The 21,931-nt window shown below is 47.2% G+C and overlaps 1 protein-coding gene across 1 annotated transcript in view; it reads left to right on the forward strand.

Moving 5' to 3' along the window:
- The window catches only part of LOC121194072 (titin-like), a 183,268-nt gene extending 161,739 nt beyond the window's left edge, over window positions 1-21,529 (forward strand). The window contains exons 186-212 of the mRNA XM_041056636.1: window positions 83-382; window positions 513-847; window positions 1,103-2,834; window positions 2,936-3,238; window positions 3,437-3,748; window positions 4,093-4,383; window positions 4,485-4,784; window positions 5,224-5,365; window positions 5,475-5,638; window positions 5,783-6,085; window positions 6,350-6,631; window positions 6,830-7,423; window positions 7,546-7,836; window positions 8,012-8,311; window positions 8,818-9,120; window positions 9,237-9,539; window positions 9,648-9,916; window positions 10,012-10,327; window positions 10,471-10,776; window positions 11,023-11,322; window positions 11,631-12,206; window positions 12,539-12,844; window positions 12,954-13,336; window positions 13,540-13,750; window positions 13,891-19,605; window positions 19,717-19,998; window positions 20,195-21,529. Coding sequence (XP_040912570.1) covers window positions 83-382; window positions 513-847; window positions 1,103-2,834; window positions 2,936-3,238; window positions 3,437-3,748; window positions 4,093-4,383; window positions 4,485-4,784; window positions 5,224-5,365; window positions 5,475-5,638; window positions 5,783-6,085; window positions 6,350-6,631; window positions 6,830-7,423; window positions 7,546-7,836; window positions 8,012-8,311; window positions 8,818-9,120; window positions 9,237-9,539; window positions 9,648-9,916; window positions 10,012-10,327; window positions 10,471-10,776; window positions 11,023-11,322; window positions 11,631-12,206; window positions 12,539-12,844; window positions 12,954-13,336; window positions 13,540-13,750; window positions 13,891-19,605; window positions 19,717-19,998; window positions 20,195-20,487 — 15,212 coding nt within the window. The 3' untranslated portion in view covers window positions 20,488-21,529. The remainder of the gene's footprint in view (window positions 1-82; window positions 383-512; window positions 848-1,102; window positions 2,835-2,935; window positions 3,239-3,436; window positions 3,749-4,092; window positions 4,384-4,484; window positions 4,785-5,223; window positions 5,366-5,474; window positions 5,639-5,782; window positions 6,086-6,349; window positions 6,632-6,829; window positions 7,424-7,545; window positions 7,837-8,011; window positions 8,312-8,817; window positions 9,121-9,236; window positions 9,540-9,647; window positions 9,917-10,011; window positions 10,328-10,470; window positions 10,777-11,022; window positions 11,323-11,630; window positions 12,207-12,538; window positions 12,845-12,953; window positions 13,337-13,539; window positions 13,751-13,890; window positions 19,606-19,716; window positions 19,999-20,194) is intronic.
- The last annotated feature ends 402 nt before the right edge of the window (window positions 21,530-21,931 follow it).

Here is a 21,931-nt window from a genome sequence, read left to right on the forward strand (position 1 = left end):
GTTCACAAAAACTTTACAGCTCATGTAAACAATATTGCAATTTTGACAATTTTAAGTACCGCTACCTTCTCGTCTGCTTCAGATACCCCTGGACCCGTCGAGGGTCCTATCCGTTTCACTGGCATCACGGCCGAGAAGTGCACTGTGTGGTGGAACCCGCCGGAGAACGATGGCTGTGCTGCCATCACCCACTATGTGGTGGAGAAGAGGGAGACATCCAGGATCTCCTGGGCCTTGGTCACCTCCAAGTGTGAAGCCTGTTCTTACAATGCTACCAATCTCATCAAGGGCAATGAGTATCAGTTCAGAATCTCTGCTGTCAACAAGTTTGGTGTTGGCAAACCACTGGACTCCGATCCCATCATCGCACAGATGCAGTACAGTAAGTAAAGTGACATGTTGACCACATCTTAAAAGCTTAACCTGCTCTATTGCACTTGAGAATTGGCAGAAATAAGAGCAATCTGCCCTTCCATTCAAAACTTGACTTTACATGTTTTCTGCTCTTTCAGCTGTGCCTGATGCCCCTGGCACCCCAGATGCTACCCATGTGACTGGAGACAGCATCACACTGTGCTGGACTAGGCCAAGGTCAGACGGAGGCAACGAGATCAAACACTACATCCTGGAGAGAAGAGAGAAGAAGAGCCTGCGCTGGGTGAAAGTTTCCTCCAAGAGGCCCATCACAGAGCTAAGGCACCGTGTCACCAACCTCACCGAGGGCAACGAGTACGAGTTCCGTGTCATGGCTGAAAATGGTGCTGGTGTCGGACCAGCCAGCAGTACCTCCAGGCTCTTCAAATGCAGAGAGCCAACCAGTGCTCCTAGTGCCCCCACGGTGATCAAGGTAGGATTACAGCAACACACATAAAAATCGCACCAGAATAACCAGTCATGTAAGCGTTGTTGTCCTACAACAGAACGGATGTTCAGATCAGTTTTTAAAGACATATGCAGTATATTATTAGATATATCAGTTATAGGAAATTTATTTTGAATTATTATTATTATTATGTAGAAATCAGAATATAGAGAAATGAGAACAAAGAAAAATGTACATCAGAAATGATACTATAAACTCTGCTCTTTTCTTGACAACCAGGTCATTGACTCAACTAAGTCCTCTGTCACCCTGGAATGGACCAAGCCGGTCTTCGACGGTGGCATAGAAATCATCGGCTACAATATTGACATGTGCAAGGCCAGTCTGGAGGAGTGGCACAGAGTCAACAATCAGATTTGCATCCACACCAGGTACACTGCCAAGGGCCTGGTGCCTGGAGAGCTCTACAAGTTCAGGGTCAGTGCTGTAAATGGATCAGGAGAAGGCGAAGCCTCTGTGATGCCCAATCCTGTACAGGCTTTGGACAGGCTTACATCTCCCGAGATTGACATTGATGCCAACTTCAAGCAAACTCACATTGTAAAGAATGGTGGAACGGTCACCCTCCATATTGCCTTCCGCGGCAAACCAGCTCCTCTTGCCACCTGGTCTAAGGCAGACGGTGAGCTTCCTATCATGGCAGATGTCAACACCACAGATTCATTCTCTACTCTGACCATTGAGGGGTGCACAAGGTATGAGGCTGGCAAATATACCCTTTCTCTGGAGAACAACAGTGGGCGCAAGTCCATCACATTTACTGTGAAAGTGCTGGACACACCAGGACCTCCCGGTGTCATCACCTTTAAAGATGTTACCCGTGGAGCCTTGACAATGATGTGGGATGCCCCCACCAATGACGGCGGATCCAGAATCCACCACTACATCGTGGATAAGCGCGAGGCTAGCCGCCTGGCCTGGCAGGAGGTCAGCACCAAGTGTTCTCGCCAGATGATTAGGGTAACTGGTCTAGATATTGGCGTGCCATATCTGTTCAGGGTGATTGCCGTTAACCAGTATGGCCAGGGAGAAGCTCACGAGATGACAGAGCCTATAATTGCCACAGAAGAACCTGCACCACCCAAGAGACTGGATGTTGTTGACACCACAAACTCCACAGCCTCGCTGATGTGGCTGAAGCCTGAGCATGATGGAGGCAGCCGTATTAGAGGCTACATTGTTGAATTCAGAGCTAAAGGCACTGATCGCTGGGTTGTCTGTGGAGAGACAAAGTCCCAGAAGATGCTGGTGGAGGGTCTGATTGAGAACACAGAGTATGACTTCAGAGTCAAGGCCAAGAATGATGCTGGAATCAGCGAACCTCAGGGCACCTTTGGCTCTGTGGTCGTCAAGGAGCCGCGCATTGAACCAACTGCTGACCTCAGCAGTATCACCAACCAGCTCATAACCTGCAAGACCTCCAGCACCTTCACAATTGACATCCCTATCAGTGGCAGGCCTGCACCCAAGGTCACCTGGAAGCTAGAGGAGATGAAGCTGAAGGAGACGGACAGAGTCTCTATTAAGACCACAAAGGAGAGAACCACTCTAGTGGTGAAAGACAGCAAGAGAAGTGACAGCGGCAAATACTACCTGACCCTGGAGAATACCGCTGGTGTGAAGACATTCACAGTGACAGTGGTTGTAGTTGGCAGACCGAGCGCACCCACAGGCCCTGTGGAAATTTCTGGAGTTTCCTCAGAGTCCTGCACCCTGTCTTGGTCTGAGCCAGCTGACGATGGCGGTACTGACATCACCAACTACATTGTGGAAAAACGAGAGTCTGGTTCTGCCTCCTGGCAAGTGGTAAACTCAAGTGTGAAGAGAACCACCATCAAAGTGACTCATCTTACCAAGTACATGGAGTACACCTTCAGGGTGTGTGCTGAGAACAAGTTTGGAGTCAGCAAGTCCATTGAGTCTGCTGCTGTTGTCATTGAGCATCCATTTGGTAAGTTCAACGGATGCACAAAAATAAATGCGAGTCCTGATTTTATTCGTATGGATGCCAAGGTTTAAGGTTTAATTCTCACCTGTACTTCACTTTCACAGTTCCTCCAAGTCCTCCAACTCGTCCAGATGTGGTATCTGTGTCTGCCACCGCCATCAGCATCAAATGGGATGTGCCATATGCAGATGGCGGCAGCAAGGTGACAGGCTACTGGATTGAGAAGAAAGAGAGGAACACAATTCTGTGGGTGAGGGAAAACAAACTGCCCTGTCTGGAGTGCCACTACAAAGTATCCAGCCTGATCGAGGGCCTGGAGTACCAGTTCAGGGTGTATGCCATGAACATTGCCGGACTCAGCAAGGCCAGTGAGGCTTCCAGACCTGTGGTGGCGCTCAATCCTGTTGGTGAGGGAAACATTTGTGTCTTAGCTACAAACATTTATTATGTAAGCAGCAAATCAACCAAAACCTTAACAAAGGATTAGTCCGCTGATCTGTTTACAAAACATAGTTTTATTTACTCTTATTTACTCTTCCCCTCTGAATGATGTGTGATTAAAGCTGTGGTGCAGATTTATGATAAACGTCTCTCCGTTTGCTCAGATCCTCCTGGTAAACCTGAGGTGACAGACATCAGCCGGTCCTCTGTTTCACTGTGCTGGACTGTGCCATTTAATGACGGCGGCAGCAAGATCGTCGGTTACGTGGTGGAGAGGAAGGTCTACAGCACAGATGAGTGGGACGACAGCCGCTGGCTCAAGTGCAACTACACCACCATCACTGAGAACTACTTCACCGTAACTAACCTGGGAGAGGGAGAGACCTACGAGTACAGAGTTATCGCCAAGAATGCTGCTGGCGTCCACAGTGCACCCTCAGAGTCCACTGGACCGGTCACGTGCAAGGATGAATACTGTAAGTTAAAGTTATAAAGATTTTTGTTTTCATTTTCAGTTTAGATCGAGATCCAGTGGAAGAGGTTAAACTTCAAGATTACTTCTTGATACTTTTCATTTAGTCTTCTAAATGCCCGTGTGTTATTTACTATTTAACATTTAATACCAGATTATTGTAACTATGTTGATGTTGTTATATATATGAATCAGCTTCTAAAGATTGTGTTAATTTATCACTTATAGATTAAAATCTGAATTTAATTTTTATTAAAAATACTGTTTTACTTATGAACAAAAGCCTCTACAGTACAGAACTGTCAACTATTACTGAGGTAAAAATTTATCATGTTCTCTTTGCTGCAGCTCCTCCCAAAGCTGAGCTTGACAGCAAGTTGGTGGGCGAGACAGTCACTGTCTCTGCTGGCTCCGACATCGTCCTGGACGGCGCTGTAGGTGGTAAACCAGAGCCTACAGTGTACTGGGCGAAGGGTGACAAGATCTTGGAGCTCGGAGAGAAATACTCTCTGACCTACACTGCCACCAGAGCCATGGCCATCATCAAGAACTGCGACAGACATGACACAGGCAGATACATTCTGACCGTCAAGAACGCCAGCGGAATCAAGACGGCTGCCGTCAGTGTCAAGGTTCTAGGTGAGCAGCCAAGAAACTACATTAATTAGACTGTACTCACATTATTTCAAATACGGAGGTGTACAGTAGATAGATGTGTCTGATGGGTTTCCCTTTTTCAGACACCCCTGGACCTCCGGCTGATAAGATCGTAATCAGCAGAGTGACGGAAGAGAAGTGTACGGTGTCCTGGAAGATTCCTCTGGAGGATGGTGGAGACTCTGTCACCCATTACATCGTGGAGCGTCGCGAGACCAGCCGCCTGAACTGGGTCATCATGGAAACTGAGTGCAAGACTCTGTCATGTGTCAGCACCAGGCTGATCAAGAACAACGAGTACATCTTCAGAGTGAGAGGAGTCAACAAGTTTGGACCTGGAGTTCCTCTGGAGTCCGATCCCATCATTGCCAGGAACGCCTACAGTAAGCTGCAGCAAACTTTTCGTCATGGTGGCGCTACAGCAATGTAAAAAATAAATGAATCCTGTGTAATCAGTTGTACAGCTTTACAATTTGGACTAAAATGTAGGAATAGTTGAGGAATCTTTTTGCAGCACCACTTTATATTTGAGGGGAAATTCTTCTTCTTACCTTTTTGTGAAATGAATTTGACATTCTGAGGGCCAGTGGTTGAAGATCCTTGTTAAATGCCGTCCCTTTAACTTGAAGTTTGTCAAATTTTGGGTTTATTTTTAAATGTTACTTCAAAAGAACAAGTGGAGAGCTGAGAATGCTAAATGTCATTGCAGGGCAAGGGACTTTAAAATAGATACAAATATTTTCAGTAATTTCCAGCAAAAGTCTACGAAAGTGAAAACAGGATGTGTTTCTGCGACTCTGACCTGTCCGACCTCTTCCCCAGCCACCCCATCCCAGCCAGGCACACCAGAAGCTACAGCAGTGGGCAAGGAGCATGTCATCATTGAGTGGCTGAAGCCAGAGAGTGATGGAGGCAGCGAGATCAAAAACTACATAGTGGATAAACGAGAGAAGAGCAGCACCAGGTGTGAACATCTTCAGGAACTAATGGATGGATTTTAGTTTTCACTTTCAGAAATACTGATGCTTATCATCTCTCTCTCATGGCATCCTTTTATTTCTGCTGTGAAACAGGTGGACTCGTGTGAATAAGACTTACACCATCTATGACACCCGTCTCAAGATCACGGGCCTGTTGGAGGGAAGTGAGTACCAGTTCAGAGTGACTGCCATCAATGCTGCTGGAGACAGCCAGCCAAGCGATGCCTCACCATACATCCTCTGCAAAGACCCCACATGTAAGATTCAACCGTCTATTTACAGTCTTTTATTTTCAAACCGTAACTGGTAACAGTTAGAATTAGAACTTCAGTTTCCACATGGTGGAATGAGGCTCTGAGAAGACATACAACATATTTGCATTTTTCTTTATCTACTGCCAGACACACCAGCTCCTCCATCGATGCCTCGCATCACCGACACAACCAAGCACAGCATCAACATGACCTGGACCAGGCCCATGTACGACGGAGGCTCAGATGTCATGGGCTATGTGGTAGAGATTCTAGAGGAGGGCTCAGAGCAGTGGTACCGTGCCACTGCCAAGGCACTCAAGACCAATGAGTATGTGGCTGCGGGCCTGGCAGCCAATAAGAAGTACAGATTCAGGGTGGCTGCTATCAACAACAACGGCACTGGGGAGTTCAGTGAACCTAGTGCTGAGGTTGAGCCGCTGGAGAGAGTTGGTGAGTTAAGTCACAAATGTGAAAGTTACCATTCATTTTGGGATTTGGATTAGGATGGGAAGTAAAAGTTAACTAGTATTAAAATGTAATTTTTAATTAATTTAATATTTTATTAATAATTGTAAATTTTATCGACATTGCGCCAAACAAAGCTCCTCTTTTCCCAGTGACAGACTGTGTCACATTTCAGCTTGGCACACGGCAATCACATGACAATACAACAGCATTATCTGACTCTCCCCCTGCTGTGCTCCACTTGTTCAGAAATGCCTGACCTCGAGTTGGCCGATGACCTGAAGAAAACGATGTGTCTGCGCGCCGGAGGAACCCTGCGTCTGTTCGTGTCGGTCTCTGGCCGGCCGACACCAGTGGTGGCCTGGAGGAAGACGGGCGTGGAGCTGCAGAGCCGCGGTTACATTGAAACCACTGATAGCTACACTTCACTCATGGTGGAGAAAGTTGATCGCTACGACTCGGGCAAATACGTTGTAGAGGCAGAGAACCCATCTGGCAAGAAGACTGCCACCATCCTGGTTAAAGTCTATGGTATGTCATCCTATGTTTCCACGGACACCAATTCCATCATGCTGAAATTTTGGGAACTGTATATAAAAAGTTGCACATCGTAAAAAGTGATATAATTTCACTTTTCTGAGATTAATCAGTTTTGCAGCATTAGGTAGGCTCTTTCCAAAGACACCCGTAAAAACATGCTAATGTCTGCCACCCATCTCTTTCCCACAGACACTCCTGGTCCTCCAGGTTCTGTGAAGGTGAAGGACTACACCAAGGAGTCCGTTGTGATCACCTGGGATGTTCCGAGCATTGACGGTGGTGCTCACGTCAGCAACTACATTGTAGAAAAGCGTGAAGCCAACATGAAGTCATACAAGACCATCACCACTGAGTGTAGGAAGACCCTGTTCAGGATCACTGGTCTGGAGGAGGGCATGCACTACTTCTTCAGAGTGCTGCCAGAGAACATCTATGGCGTCGGTGAACCCTGTGAGACGGCCGAGGCTGTGCTGGTGTGCGAGGTGCCGTCAGTGCCTCTGAACCTCCAGATCGTCGATGTCACCAAGTCCTCTGTCACTCTGCACTGGGAGAAGCCACTGCATGATGGCGGCAGCAGGCTGACGGGTTACATCATAGAGACCTGCAAGGTGGGCTCGGACAGGTGGAGTACCGTGGCAACAGTCAAGGCTTCAGTGTCCCAGCACACCATCCAGTCCCTGATGGAGAACGATCAGTACCTGTTCAGAATCAGAGCCACCAACAGCAGGGGAGCCAGCGAGCCCATGGACATTGTCACTCCTGTCACAATCCAGGAGATCAAGGGTAAGAAAACACCTAAAGATGTCCACAAATGATCCCACATTCACTTTTGGTACTGCTAAAACTCGTTTCTCAGAAAACACTAAAATACAATTAACACATTACATCCCTCTTGTGTATTCCAGTGATGCCCAAGATTGACATGACTAGCATTCCTCAGAAGATCGTCCACGTGCACCGCGGCAAACCCATTGACCTCAACATCCCAATAAAAGCCAGACCACAACCTGTCTGCTCCTGGTTCTTTGGCGGCGTCAAGTTGAAGGACAGCCTGGACCGCATCAAGATCGACAGCAATGGCAAATACACCCGCCTTGTTATCCGTGAGACCACAATCAATGACACAGGAGACTACACGCTGGAAGTCAAGAACACCATCGGCATGGCAACTGAGGTCATCAAAGTCATCATCCTCGGTAAGAAGACTGTCTGCCCACAAATGAGGCTATGCACATATATGTATGTTAAAGAGTATTTTTAAAGATTAGAGACCCAAAAATGTAGTAACCATTGATATCTTCAGATTCAAATGATTTACTATATAAAGGAAAGTTCAAAGATTCTAACCAGCCACCTTCTTCTTCCATCCAGACAAACCTGGTATCCCAGTGGGTCCAGTGAAGATTGAGGAGGTTGACGGTGTGTCAGTGACAGTCAGCTGGGAACCACCAGAGAAGGATGGTGGGGCCAACGTTAGCGGCTACGTGGTGGAGCAGCGCGATGCCCACCGACCAGGCTGGACCACCATCTCAGAGTCAGTGACCCGACCCTGTTTCAAGTTCACCAGACTCAGTGAAGGAACAGAGTACGTGTTCCGCGTTGCTGCCATGAATCGCTTCGGCGTAGGCAGCTTCCTGCAGTCTGAAGTGGTGGAGTGCAAGAGCGCCAAGAGTGAGTTCCCCTCTCATCAAAACCACGATCTTTCTGTTCTGCATATATTCTTTTATTTATTTGTGTGCCTCCTATGCTAACAAACGCTGTTGCTCTTTTGCAAACTTGTTCTTAGTCTTCCTTTTCTTTTTGGTCCCAGTAGTACTTCATCTTTTTGTGTCATATTTTTCTTATGCTGACATCTGTTGCATCCTTGCACCTACCCAGTAAAATCCTGATAGCAACCAAGAATACCATAGCAACCATTTACGAACAGCATTGCAGATGCTCTGAAGACTCTTGCAGCCACCTGGTGATAACCAAGTTACAACTACCTACTAATACCTTGTTGACCACGTGGCATGTTTTTTAAATTATTGTAAAGAATAATTTTAATACATTTATATAATATGTGGTTCACACAAGGTTCGTAATTAATGTGAAAGCTCCAATAATTAAGTGGTTAGCTTCCGCCCTACTGTCTGGTTCTTTTCCTCATCCATATTTCATCTGTTTTTCTTGTTTAGCCATTCCTGGACCTCCAAGTAGACCCGAGGTGCTTGATGTCACCCATGAGGGCATGACCCTGACCTGGCATCCACCTGAGGACAATGGTGGCTCCACCATTGCCGGCTACATCATCGAGCGTAAGGAGGCCCGTTCTGACAGATGGATGAGGATCAACAAGAACCCCGTCACCATGACCAGGTACCGGTCCTCCGGCCTGATTGAGGGCCTGGAATATGAACACCGTATCACTGCCATCAACTCAAGAGGAGCTGGCAAACCCAGTGAGAGCTCTGCCATCACAGTTGCAATGGATCCCATTGGTACGTGACAAAACTCAGTGTAACCACTGTGCTACTGTAATGGTAGTTAATTTTGATGAATGTTACTAGTCTGGAATCAGTGTTTTTACCAGATGTCCCACTGTGTTGTTGAACAGAGCCCCCAGGTCCTCCGGTTCAGCCCAGAGTCACAGACACCACCAGGACTTCAGTCTCTTTGGCCTGGTTGCCTCCTGAAGAGGAGGGTGGTGCTGTGATTACAGGTTACTTGATTGAGATGCAGAAGGTGGACCAGGTGGAATGGACACTGTGCAACACCACACCCACCAAGATGTGCGAGTACACCCTCACCCACATGCCCCAAGGTGCAGAATACAAGTTCAGAGTCATCGCCTGCAACGCTGGTGGTTCTGGAGAGCCCGCTGAGATTCCAGGAGTGGTTAAAGTCCAGGAGATGCTTGGTAATTTACAGTAAAATAAAGATGGTGCTTTTACTTAGTGATTTAAGATCCATTTTTCTGTTCCTGGAATCTGTAATCTGACAAAAATCAACCCTTTGTCATCTTCAGATTATCCTGACTATGAGCTTGATCGTAAATACGAGGAGGGCTACGTGGTGCGACAGGGTGGAGTTATCCATCTGTCTGTGCCCATCAAGGGTAAACCCATCCCAACATGCAAGTGGACCAAGGACGGTCGTGACATCTCCCACCGGGCCATGATCGCCACCCATGACGACATCACAGAGCTGGTCATCAAAGAGGCACACAAAGACGACACTGGTACCTATGACCTAGTGTTGGAGAACAAATGTGGCAGAAAGGCTGTGTACATCAAGGTGAGCATGACTTCAGTAATACAAGAAAATAAAATTAAAAATTAAATCTGCCTGGAATGGTTGGAACTTAACCTTCTGCGTATCTGCTCCACCAGGTGAAGGTGATTGGTCGCCCTGATGCCCCAGAAGGCCCTCTGGAGTTTGATGACATACAAGCAAGATCAGTCCGGGTCAGCTGGAGGCCACCCTCAGATGATGGTGGCTCTGACATCTTGGGATACATTGTGGAGAGGCGGGAGGTACCCAAGGCCGCCTGGTATACAGTGGACGCCCGGGTAACGGAGAATTCTCTGGTGGTGAAGGGCCTGAAGGAGAATGTGGAGTATCACTTCAGGGTTTTTGCTGAGAACCAGTTTGGCGTCAGCAGATCTCTAAAATCTGATGCGTCTGTCACACCAAAAACACCACTTTGTGAGTACTGATGCTCTTTGTGATTGTCATAATAATTTTTTTGATGCTGTGTTTGGATTAGAAATACACCTTTAACACAATGCACATTCATAATTGTGAGTGTTGTAAGTAATGATTTCACTAACGACATGCTTCACCTCCAGGCCCACCAGAACCTCCCAGCAACCCTCCAGAGATCATGGACGTGACCAAGTCTACGGTGTCTCTGTCCTGGGCCCGGCCTCGGGATGATGGAGGCTCCCGTGTCACAGGATACTATGTGGAAAGGAGGGAGGTGTCGACAGAGAAGTGGGTCCGCCACAACAAGACCCACATCACCACCACCATGTACAATGTCACCGGTCTCATCCCAGATGCAGAGTATATCTTCAGAGTGGTGGCTCAGAATGACATTGGGCAGAGTGAGCCTGGTCCTGCCTCTGAACCTGTGGTTTGCAAAGATCCATTTGGTGAGTTAACATCACATTAAACACTGTTTCTGCATGAATAACTGAATAAAACTAAGCAGAATAAAAAGAAATAAATGAGACACTGGAAAGTTAGAACAAGAAAAAAGACATATTTGCTCTGAGCCTATGTTTATTCCAGTTTATTTGTGGGACTGTGGAGAAGCAATCCAAGAACTGATTTACACTAATCCCGCAAAGCTTCTCCTTGACTTTCTCCTTTTAATCTCCTTTTGTCTCTCATTATAGACAAACCCAGCCAACCAGGAGAGATCGACATCATCTCTGTCACCAAAGACTGCATCACCATCCACTGGCTTAGGCCTGAGCATGACGGAGGCAAGGAGATTCTTGGCTACTGGATTGAGTTCAGGCAGGCTGGAGAGAGCGCATGGAAGAAATGCAACAAGGAGCGCTCCAAGGATCGTCAGTTCACCATGGGTGGCTTAATGGAGGCCACGGAGTACGAGTTCAGAATCTTTGCAGAGAATGAGACTGGACTGAGCCGACCTCGTCGCACGCCCATGGGCATCAAGACCAAACTGAGTGGTGAGTGGTGAATGGAGAACTGCATGACCTGGTCATGGTAGCATCAATGTGATATTTCTTTCAAAAATATTTTTGTTAGTTGAATCAAAATTCAGCAATCAGTGGATTTGCTCACATCAGTGAAATCCCATAGCTAATATTTACGATGTGACCTGAGCCTTTACAAAGTTAAACACTAAATCATGTGAAATTTAATGTTTCTTATTTAGACATATTTGCATTTCAATAGAAAATATGTTCTGAAGTAACAGTATTGGGAATTACTCAAGTTTTACAGATTTAATGAAACTTTGCTGGTGTTTCTGCAGTCGGTGAGGCTCCAGCTTTGAAGGAAGAGATCCAAGACGTAACCACCAAACTTGGCGAGTCAGGCGCTCTCATCTGCGGCATTATTGGCAGGCCTCTGCCTGAGATCAAGTGGTACCGCTACGGCAAGGAACTGATCCAGAGCCGCAAGTACAAAATGAGCTCAGATGGCCGTAACCACTCCCTCAGCATACTGACAGACGAGCAGGAAGACGAAGGCCTGTATACCTGCAGGGCCGTCAATGAGGCGGGAGAGATTGAGACCAGTGGAAAACTGCGCCTGCAGGCAGCGCCCCAGTTCCATCCTGGCTTCCCTCTGAAGGAGAAGTACTTTGCCGGGGCCGGCACCAGCCTCCGACTGCATGTCGTCTACATTGGACGTCCCATCCCCCAGATCATGTGGTTCTATGGCAAGAAGCCTCTGAATCCATCAGAGAATGTGATCATTGAAAACACGGAAAGCTACACCCACCTGGTGGTGAGAAATGTCCAGAGAAAGACAAATGCTGGCCGCTATAAGGTGCAGCTCAGCAACGTGTTCGGAACCATTGATACTGTGCTACGTGTTGAAATCCAAGGTAAAAAGAACAGAAAGTTTACCAAAACCCATGGTTTATTAAGTTATTCTGATTCTGATTTCTTATCAGTAATGGAAAACCCTTTACAATACAGTTTGCAATTAAAGTTCATTAAAATGTATATAATTAGACATGTAAAATCTAAAGACCTACAAATTTCCAAATCTGTGTCTTAGAAAATATTAGTAGAAGTAATCTTATAGTAGTTAAAATACTAGTAGTTATGCTCGTGAATTTGTTTTTAGTTTGAGCCAACAAATACCTATTACCACGTCTACATGTATGTATACTAAAGAAGAGCCTTTGCTCATTCCCTCTTTTGGTTTTTCCAGATAAGCCGTGCATCCCTGAGGGTCCTATGGTTGTTGAAGCCCTGCTGAAGAGCTCAGTTGTCATCAGCTGGAAGGTTCCCAAAGATGATGGAGGCTCCATGATCACAAACTACATCGTGGAGAAGCGTGAGGCCAAAGAAGGTGAACAGTGGCACCTGGTGTCCTCCTCCGTCTCTGGCACCACCTGCCGTGTACCCAACCTGACAGAGAACGCTGGCTACTACTTCAGAGTCTCTGCCCAGAACCAGTATGGAGTCAGCGAGTCTCTAGAAATCCCATCAGTGGTCATCATCAAAAGTCCATTTGGTAGGTCCATTCATATTTTATTTGGTTTCTGTAGTTAAAATGTAGAGAGACAAGACTAACTTTACAGATACGTAGAGCACTACAGTAACATACCCTGTTTGTTTTGCAGAAAAACCTGGCATCCCACAGCAGCCCTTCATTATGAGCTCCACCAAGGACTCCTGTGTCGTCTGCTGGAAGCCTCCAAGCAGCGACGGCGGAGCTAAAATCACCAGCTACTACCTGGAGAAACGTGAGAAGAAGCAGAACAAGTGGATGTCAGTAACCACAAAGAAGATTGTGGAGACCAGTTACGAGGTCACAGGCTTGATTGAGGGCTTTGAGTATGAGTTCCGTGTCAAGTGTGAGAACATGGGTGGTGAGAGCGACTGGAGTGAGATCTCTGCGCCTATCATCCCCAAGTCGGACCAGTCTCCTCGTGCCCCCGCATTCAGGGAGGAGATCAGGGACATGACTGTCAAATACCAAGCCAATGCCACCTTTGTCACTAAGGTACTAAACTATATTGTATTTGCTTTCAGGAATTTACATGCAGTGTCTACATTTGTGAAAGCCTAAATGTCAAACCTATGAGTGTTAAAGAGACACCCAGAGTCTGATGAGAAAATACATAGAGATTAAAAAGTTAACTCAAGTCTAAATTTTGGGTTATTTCTTAGTACATTATCTAATTTGGTTATTTCTCCTATGATAAGGTGGTGGGACATCCAAAGCCTGTGGTTAAATGGTACCGCAGTGGAAAGGAGATCTTGGCAGATGGAACAAAGATCAAAGCCCAGGAGTTCAAGGGAGGTTACTACCAGCTGGTCATCACTGCTGCTGATGAGAATGATGCCACAGTTTACCAAGTCAGGGCAACCAACTCCTCAGGATCTATCTCTACAACAGCAAATCTGGAAGTGGAAGGTAATGAAATTATTTTGGTGTTGTTCAACTGATCATGTTTCCTGGAATCCACTGAGTGGTATTATCTCTGGATGTAAGTCCTTAAAATAAAATGTCAATAAATAACAAACCAATGTCATTTTTTGTGATTTTAATTCTAGTTCCTGCTAAGATCCACCTGCCCAAAGAGCTCCAGGGAATGGGAGCAGTCCATGCTGTCCGTGGTGATCACATAACCATCAAGATTCCCATTTCTGGCAAGCCTGAGCCAGCAATCACTTGGCAGAAGGGTCAAGAGATCCTGTCCAACTCTGCCTATCACCAAGTCATCACCACAAGGTCTTTCACTTCCCTGGTCTTCCAGAAGGGAGTGCAGAGGAAAGACACTGGCTACTACATTATCACTGCAAAGAACAGGTTTGGAATGGACAAGCAAACCATTGAGGTGAATGTGGCTGACATACCTGAAGCGCCAAAGGGACTTGTAGTCAGTGACATTGCACGGGACTCCATAACCCTGACCTGGGAGCCCCCTGCCAGCGATGGTGGAAGCGACATCATAAGCTACATTGTGGAGAAGTGCCCCACCACTGCTGACAGGTGGATCCGTGCTGGACAGACCACTGACTGCAGCATCACCATCATCAACATATTTGGAAAGACTAAGTACCAGTTCCGTGTCATTGCTGAGAATCAGTTTGGCTTGAGCCCCCCCTCTGAGCCAACTGAACCCATCACTACAAAGGAAGACAAATCTGTGATTAGGAACTATGACGAGGAAGTGGATGAAACCAGAGAGATCACCAAGGATGAGGCTCTGTTCTACAAGGTGAAGGAGCTGTCCTCTAAGTACATCATTTCTGAGGAGCTTGCTCGCTGCCAGTTTGGAGCAGTCCACCGCTGCGTAGAGATTGCCACAAAGAAGACCTTTATGGCCAAGTTTATCAAAGTCAAAGGAACTGACCGTGAGTTGGTTCTTCGGGAAATTGAGGCCCTCAATGTAGCAAGGCACAAGAATATCATCTACTTGCATGAATACTTTGAAAGTATGGAGGAGATAATCCTGATCTTTGAATTCATTTCTGGAGTTGACATTTTCGAGCGCCTTGGCACCCCCAACTTTGAGCTGACAGAGCAGGAGATTGTCCGCTACCTGAGACAGGTCTGCTCTGCCCTCAAGTTCTTGCATAGCCACAACTTCGGCCACTTTGATATCCGTCCAGACAACATCGTGTACACCACCAGGAGAAGCACCACTATAAAGATTATTGAGATGGGCCAGGCTAGGCTACTAGTCCCAGGGGAAAACATCAGAATGCTGTTCTCAGCTCCAGAGTACTGTGCCCCTGAGGTCCACCGCCATGACCTAGTCACAACAGCCACTGATATGTGGTCTGTTGGTGTTATGGCCTATGTTCTGCTCAGTGGCCTTAATCCATTTGTGGCAGAATCCACTACAAAGATGATTGAGAACATCTCCAACTGTGAGTACATCTTTGACAGTGAAGCGTTTAAGGACATTAGCCTGGAGGCTATGGACTTTGTGGATAGACTTCTAGTCAAGGACAGGAAGCTCCGTATGACTGCGCATGAGGCTCTGGAGCACCCATGGCTCAAGATGAAGATTGAACATGTCAGCAATAAGATCATTAGGACACTGAGACACAGAAGGTACTACCAGACTCTGATGAAGAGGATAGATACTATTGTATCAGCAGCTCGTGTAGCTTATGGTGGCGCCTTCAAGAACCAGAGAGGATTGGCTGTGGGTAAAGTGAAGATTGGCACTGAGTACCATGGCCTCCGCGCTGGTCCAGTCATGCATGCCTCAGCTGAGGAAGGTGGCCATGTTAGATTTACTTGTAGCATTGCCAACTATGACAAGAGTACACAGGTGTCATGGTACTTCGGTAACCGTCAGCTACACCCAAGCCCCAAGTACGAGATTACTTACAGCAATGGTTTTGCCAGCATCTACGTAAAGGACATTGAAGAGAGTGATGATGGTGTGTACAGATGCAAGGTGGTGAGCGATGATGGACAGGACAGTACTTATGGAGAGCTCTTTGTTGAGACAGTGAGGAGCATCAGAGAGCACTATATCAGCCGCTCCATCAAGAAAATGCGGAAGAGAATTGACAAGACTAAACTCCTGCAGAGACCACCAGAGTTCACTTTACCTCTCTACAACCGCACTGCCTACATTGGAGAAGATGTTCGTTTTGGTGTCACTATTACTGTGCACCCGGAGCCTCATGTAACATGGCTCAAAAATGGTGAGAGAATCAAGCCAGGTGATGATGACAGCAAGTACACATTCACTAGTGATAAGGGTCTGTACCAGCTGATGATCCACAACCTGGACGTGAATGATGATGCTGAATACACTGTCATGGCCCACAACAACTTTGGAGAGGACAGCTGCAAGGCCCGTCTCACTGTGGCACCTCATCCTGTTATGGAGGAAACTATGAGGCCCATGTTCAAACGGCTGCTGGCTAATGTTGAGTGCATCGAGGGGCATAGTGTCCGTTTCGAACTCAGAGTCTCAGGAATCCCAACACCCACTCTAAAATGGGAGAAGGATGGTCAGTCACTACAGTTTGGTCCCAAGGTCGTTGTCATAGAGGAGGATGTTGACTACCATGTCCTCCACATCAGAGAGACTCTCCTTGAGGATTCTGGTGTGTACAAGGTTACTGCAACCAACTCTGCTGGCTCTGCAAGCTGCCAGGCTACACTGAAGGTTGACCGCCTTACCTACACCAGGAGAGAGTATAAGAGCGAGGAGGAGAAACACAGACACATACAGAAACAAATTGAAAAGACTAACAAGATGGCTCAGCAAATTGTTGCCACTGAGGAGCTTGTACCTTTCAACCCCACCGCCCAGGAGGCCCTCAAATTTGCTGCAGAGATGTACAAGCCTGCAGTGAGTACCAAGAATGTTGAGGGTGAGTTTGACATCACAGTGGAGAAGTCTGAGACCAAGAAACTGGAGGAGGAGAGGAGGATCTTCATGCCATATGAGATCCCTGAGCCTTTAGTTCATGATCCCAGAGTTGTGGATGAAGACAAAGCTATCAAACAGTTTGTGCCTCTCTCAGACATGAAGTGGTACAGGAAGCTGAGAGACCAGTATGAGATTCCAGAGAGGATGGAGAGGATTGTGCAGAAGAGGCAGAGACGTATCCGGCTGTCCAGGTGGGAACAGTTCTATGTCATGCCCCTTCCCCGAATCACTGACCAGTACAGGCCAAGGTGGCGTATTCCAAAACTCAGCCTGGATGATCTGGAGACTGTCAGGCCCGCACGGCGTTCACCCTCTCCTGAATCTGAGGTTTCCTTCAGATCCAGGAGGAGATCTCTAGGAGACCTTAGTGATGAGGAGCTGCTGATGCCTGTGGACGACTACCTTTCAATGAGGAGAACAGAGGAGGAGAAAATGATGCTGGAGGATGAACTGGAGCTCGGCTTTTCTGCCTCTCCTGCTGGTAGCCCTGTCCGCATTGAGCGGCGTGCCTTGGAAGAGAGGAGGCAGGAGGTCAGGCACGAGGCTGTGGAGGTTGCTGAGACAAAGAAGAAACGTACTGTTTCTCAGTTCATGAGGAGGAGAAGGTCGTTATCTCCCACATACATCGAGCTTATGCGTCCAGTCTCAGAGCTGGTCAGACCACCACGTGCCAGGCCTCCTGTGGAAGTAGAGGGAGAAATCATTGAGAGGAGGTCCCCCACTCCAGAGAGGACTCGTCCCCGCTCTCCCAGTCCCATCAGATCAGTTGAGAGATCATCTCGTTCCTCTTCCAGGTTTGAGCGCTCTGCCCGCTTTGACATTATGTCCCGCTATGAAGCCAGAAAGGCTGCTCTGAAGTCTGAGAGGAAATACCAGGTGGTTAGCCAGACACCTTTCAGCCTTGACCATGCTCCTCGTGTGACCGTCAGGATGAGGTCTCATCGCATACCAACTGGCCAAGACACCAAATTTACCCTGAACATCCAAGCCAAGCCAGAGGCTGAGGTCAAGTGGTTCCACAATGGAACTGAAATCTCTGAACGCAGCGAGAAATATGTCTTCACCAACATGAGTGGTGTTTTGTCCATCGGTATCCTGGACTGCCAAGAAGAGGACAGTGGCACATACCGCTGCGTATGCTCCAACTCCAAGGGAGAGGCATCAGACTATGCCACCCTGGATGTGTCAGGTGGTGGCTACACCACCTTCTCATCTCGCCGTAGGGATGAGGAAGTTCCTAAAGCATTTGTCCCTGAGGTATCTCGAATTGACCACTATCACACCACTCACTTCAAATCTGGCTATGCCTCCCAGACCCACTTTGAAGTGGAGGAGAGCAAGTCTAAGGTAACACAGACACACAAGGTTGTCACACGTGAAAGATATGCTGCCTCCTCTGAGAGGTACTCCTCTGCTGAGAGGTATGACACATCGATCAAGTACGCCTCTGCTGAATACCTGTCATCTGGTTCCTCCTACTCATCGGACAAATTTTCTCTAACTGGGAAGCACACCACATCTGAAACTACACTTAAGTCATCTTCTGCTGCTGTAGCTGAGGAAGTTTCTGTCCACAAGGTGAAGCCTTCTCTTCCAGCAAGAATCCTCACCAAGCCCCAATCTGTGACCATTGGAGAGGGAGAGACAGCCAGATTCTCCTGTGATATTGATGGGGAACCTGCACCCACTGTAACATGGATGCATGAGAGCAGAATTATTGTTTCATCTCACCGTGTCCAGGTCACTACAACTCAGTACAAGTCCAGCCTAGAGATCTCCTCTGTGACAGCCTCCGATGAGGGCAGTTATACGGTGGTGGTAGAGAACTCAGCAGGCAGACAGGAGGCTCACTTCACTTTAACCATCCGCAGAGCAGCTCCCAAAGAAGAGGTTAAGGCTGTCAAATCTCCTGAGCCATCTGTAAAGTCACCCACTCCCAGTGTAAAGTCACCGGAGCCTTCAGTCACATCACCTGCTCCCTCAATAACTTCCCCTGTCCCCAGTGTGAAGTCACCTGAACCTTGTGTCAAGTCCCCTGAGCCTTCAATTAAATCACCAACTCCAAGTATTACGTCCCCTGAACCAGGTGTGAAGTCTCCTGAGCCATCTGCACCCTCTCCAGCACCTAGCTTAAAATCACCAGCTTCAAGTGTCAAATCTCCGGAACCTGAAGGAGTTAAGTCTCCACGAGGTATAAAATCTCCAGAACCCAGACTCAAGTCACCACCACCAGTTAAGTCTCCAGAAAGAATGAAGTCACCTGAACCTGAGGAAGTGAAATCTCCTCGGGGCATCAGATCTCCAGAACCTGCAGGACTCAAAACACCAAAAGGTGTGAAGTCCCCAGAACCTGCTGGAATCAGAACACCAAAAGGAATCAAGTCCCCAGAACCTTCTGGCATCAAATCACCCAGGGCCCTGAAGTCCCCTGAGCCCGAGGGAATCAAATCACCTCCTAGGATGAAGTCTCCTCCTCCGATCATGTCCCCCAAGAGGGTTGTGTCTCCACCCACTGTCAAATCCCCAACCCCCAAACCTCCTAAGGTCCTGAGTCAGCTAACAGCTGAGGCCTGTGAGGGCTCAGTGAGAATGTCCTGTATCTGCGAGAGCAGCGTCAGGGAGGTGGTGTGGTACGTCAATGGGAGGAGACTTTCGCAGAGCAGCCACTTTGAGATGCACTACTCTGAGGGCTCCTGCAGCCTTCTAATCCATGATTTGGCAGACAGTGATCAGGGTGAGTACACCTGTGAGATGACATCAGAGGGAGGAGTATCCAAATCCTCCTTCTCCTTCACTGGACAGGTGTTCCAGTCCATACGCATGAAGATCACAGCCTACCGTGAGCAGCAACTGGCACTTAAAGGTGAGCAACAGCCTCAAGTATCCAAGAATGTTTAGTTCAATTTCATGAATCTGAATAGAAAGTCATTAGGAAGATTTACATATTAATTGTTTCCATCTCCGCCTCCAACAGGATCAGTGATGATGAGTCACAAAGAGTCAGCGTCATCCATGATGATGAAGAAAGAGATTCACATGATGGAGGAGTCGTCCTCCTTTTCTTCCTCCACCCAGCAGGCAAAGATGTCATCCATGATGGAGTCCAGCTCCTTCAGCAGCATGGCAGCTGAGATGAAGTTTGAGACCATGTCCATGTCCAGCATGTCCTCAGTGACATCTGAGGCTTACGCAATGAGCTCCAGCAGCCTCACCGAGATGGCCTCCCACACAGAGGGATCGTCATTCAGAACCATTGGTAAGATATGGTCTCTAAACAGCAGGTCTTTGGAGTTCGTGCCTTTGTAAAGGTCGTGCTGTTTTAGCTTCCTCACCTCCACACTAATATTCACAGTCAGTTCAAGTCAGTTTCATTTATATAGCGCCAAATCAGAACAGAAGTTATCTGATGGCAGACAAACCTGCTGCTGATGCACATGTACTGTGGTTTCCAGGTTCTGCCCCCAGGATCGAGGCTCTGCCGGAGGACATCAGCATCGAGCCGGGAAAAGTTCTGACAGTCGCCTGTGCCTTTTCCGGCGACGCAAAACACATCCAGTGGTCCCGCAGCGGCAAAACCATCGAGGTGACTGCTGGCGGACGCTTCCACATAGAGACCACGGAGGACCTGACCACCCTCATTATCACTGGGGTCAAGGAGGAAGACGCTGGAACTTACACCCTCAAACTGTCCAGTGAGCTTGGATCAGACACAGCAACTGTTCACATTAGCATTCGATCGGTGTAAAAAAGAAAACAAAAAACAAATCTAATCTTCCCTGATACCCTACTTCCATGCCTTTTTATTTATTAATTGAGCAAAACAATCTACTTGATAAAGATCTGGATTTCTGTTCTTGTAAATATGAACTATTTTTGTACCAATCTTGACATTAATTTATGCCAAACTAGACTAAAGTCTAAAGTTGTTATAAAATGTGCCATATTGGATAACTATGACTTAGGATTTTTGATCCATTTTTCTGTGACATGTACATAATGTATATAGCCGAATTTAACGGTTATGGGAAATGTATGCATTGTTATTTATGACAATAATATTAACTAAAACAAAATGAAACTAAATGTGGTTTAACAGGAGAAAGTTCCACCAGGAACGAATACCCTGTCAAACCGAGAAACTAAACTCTGTGCCTCAACGATAAGTTGAAGTCTTAAGATTGCCTCAACAGGTAGAGAGGCTCCCTGTTGATGTTAACTCAATCAGAGACAAAACCATAAACGCACTGCTGGAGAGTGAGAGCAGTGCTGTTGCATTGTAACAACAGTGTGAGGTCCTGAGTGCTGTTTGCATCCACCCTCATGTAAGCAGGATGACTGGACCTCGCGCTCTGACTGATTATGTCATACCGCCATTTTGATGACATGCTCACAGTGCGAGCGGCCTGCACTCCCTGAGCACCCGTGTTTTTTTGTTTTGTGCTCTGCTTCTGGCAAGTGACTGCTCGTTCGACTCCGCAGTCGTACCACCAACCTGGCCAATCACATTAAACAAGAGTCCATCCTGCGCTCGTTTGCAGAGGCAGAGCTGTCTCTTGGAGGTCTGCAGTGTGTTTGTGTGTTAGTTTTTAGAAGTTCACCGGTCAGTCAAGCTGGGCACTGCCAAGCAGATGCACCGCAGCCAAAACCAACCACTGCTGTGGTCTCACGTGTCGTGTTGCCCGGCACTTTGGTTTGATTGAAGTTAGAGTTGTAATGTTGACTTTTTTCGCAGCCTCTTTGAGTTTTTGTCCAATTATTGATTTAATAAAGCATGATTATCAGCACTACAGGATGTCTCTGCTGTGGTCATTTGTGTCAGTTTCTTTTTTGTGCTTCTGTTGGAAATGTAGAGGTTGAAGGTGTAAACACTTTAGGTTTCCTTTTTTGTTAAAGACTGACTTTACAGAGCACTGATTTTTTTTTGTCATTAAGATTTAAAAAAAAACATCTCCACTGAATCTACATTCTGTAAAAAAAAAACAACTGCCACCATATTGTGGTGGAGGGGTTTGAGTACCCAAATGATCCTAGGAGCTATGTTGTCAGGGCAAATTGCCCTGGTAGGGTCTCCCAAGGCAAACAGGTCCGAGGGGACGGGTCAGACCAAGAGCGGTTCACAAGCCTCCTATGAATATATTTAAAACAAGGCCAGCTACGTCGCCCGGTTTGGCGCAGCTGGGGCCTCACCC

Source organism: Toxotes jaculatrix, chromosome 15, assembly GCF_017976425.1.
Source record: "Toxotes jaculatrix isolate fToxJac2 chromosome 15, fToxJac2.pri, whole genome shotgun sequence".
NCBI classification, from domain to species: Eukaryota; Metazoa; Chordata; class Actinopteri; family Toxotidae; genus Toxotes; species Toxotes jaculatrix.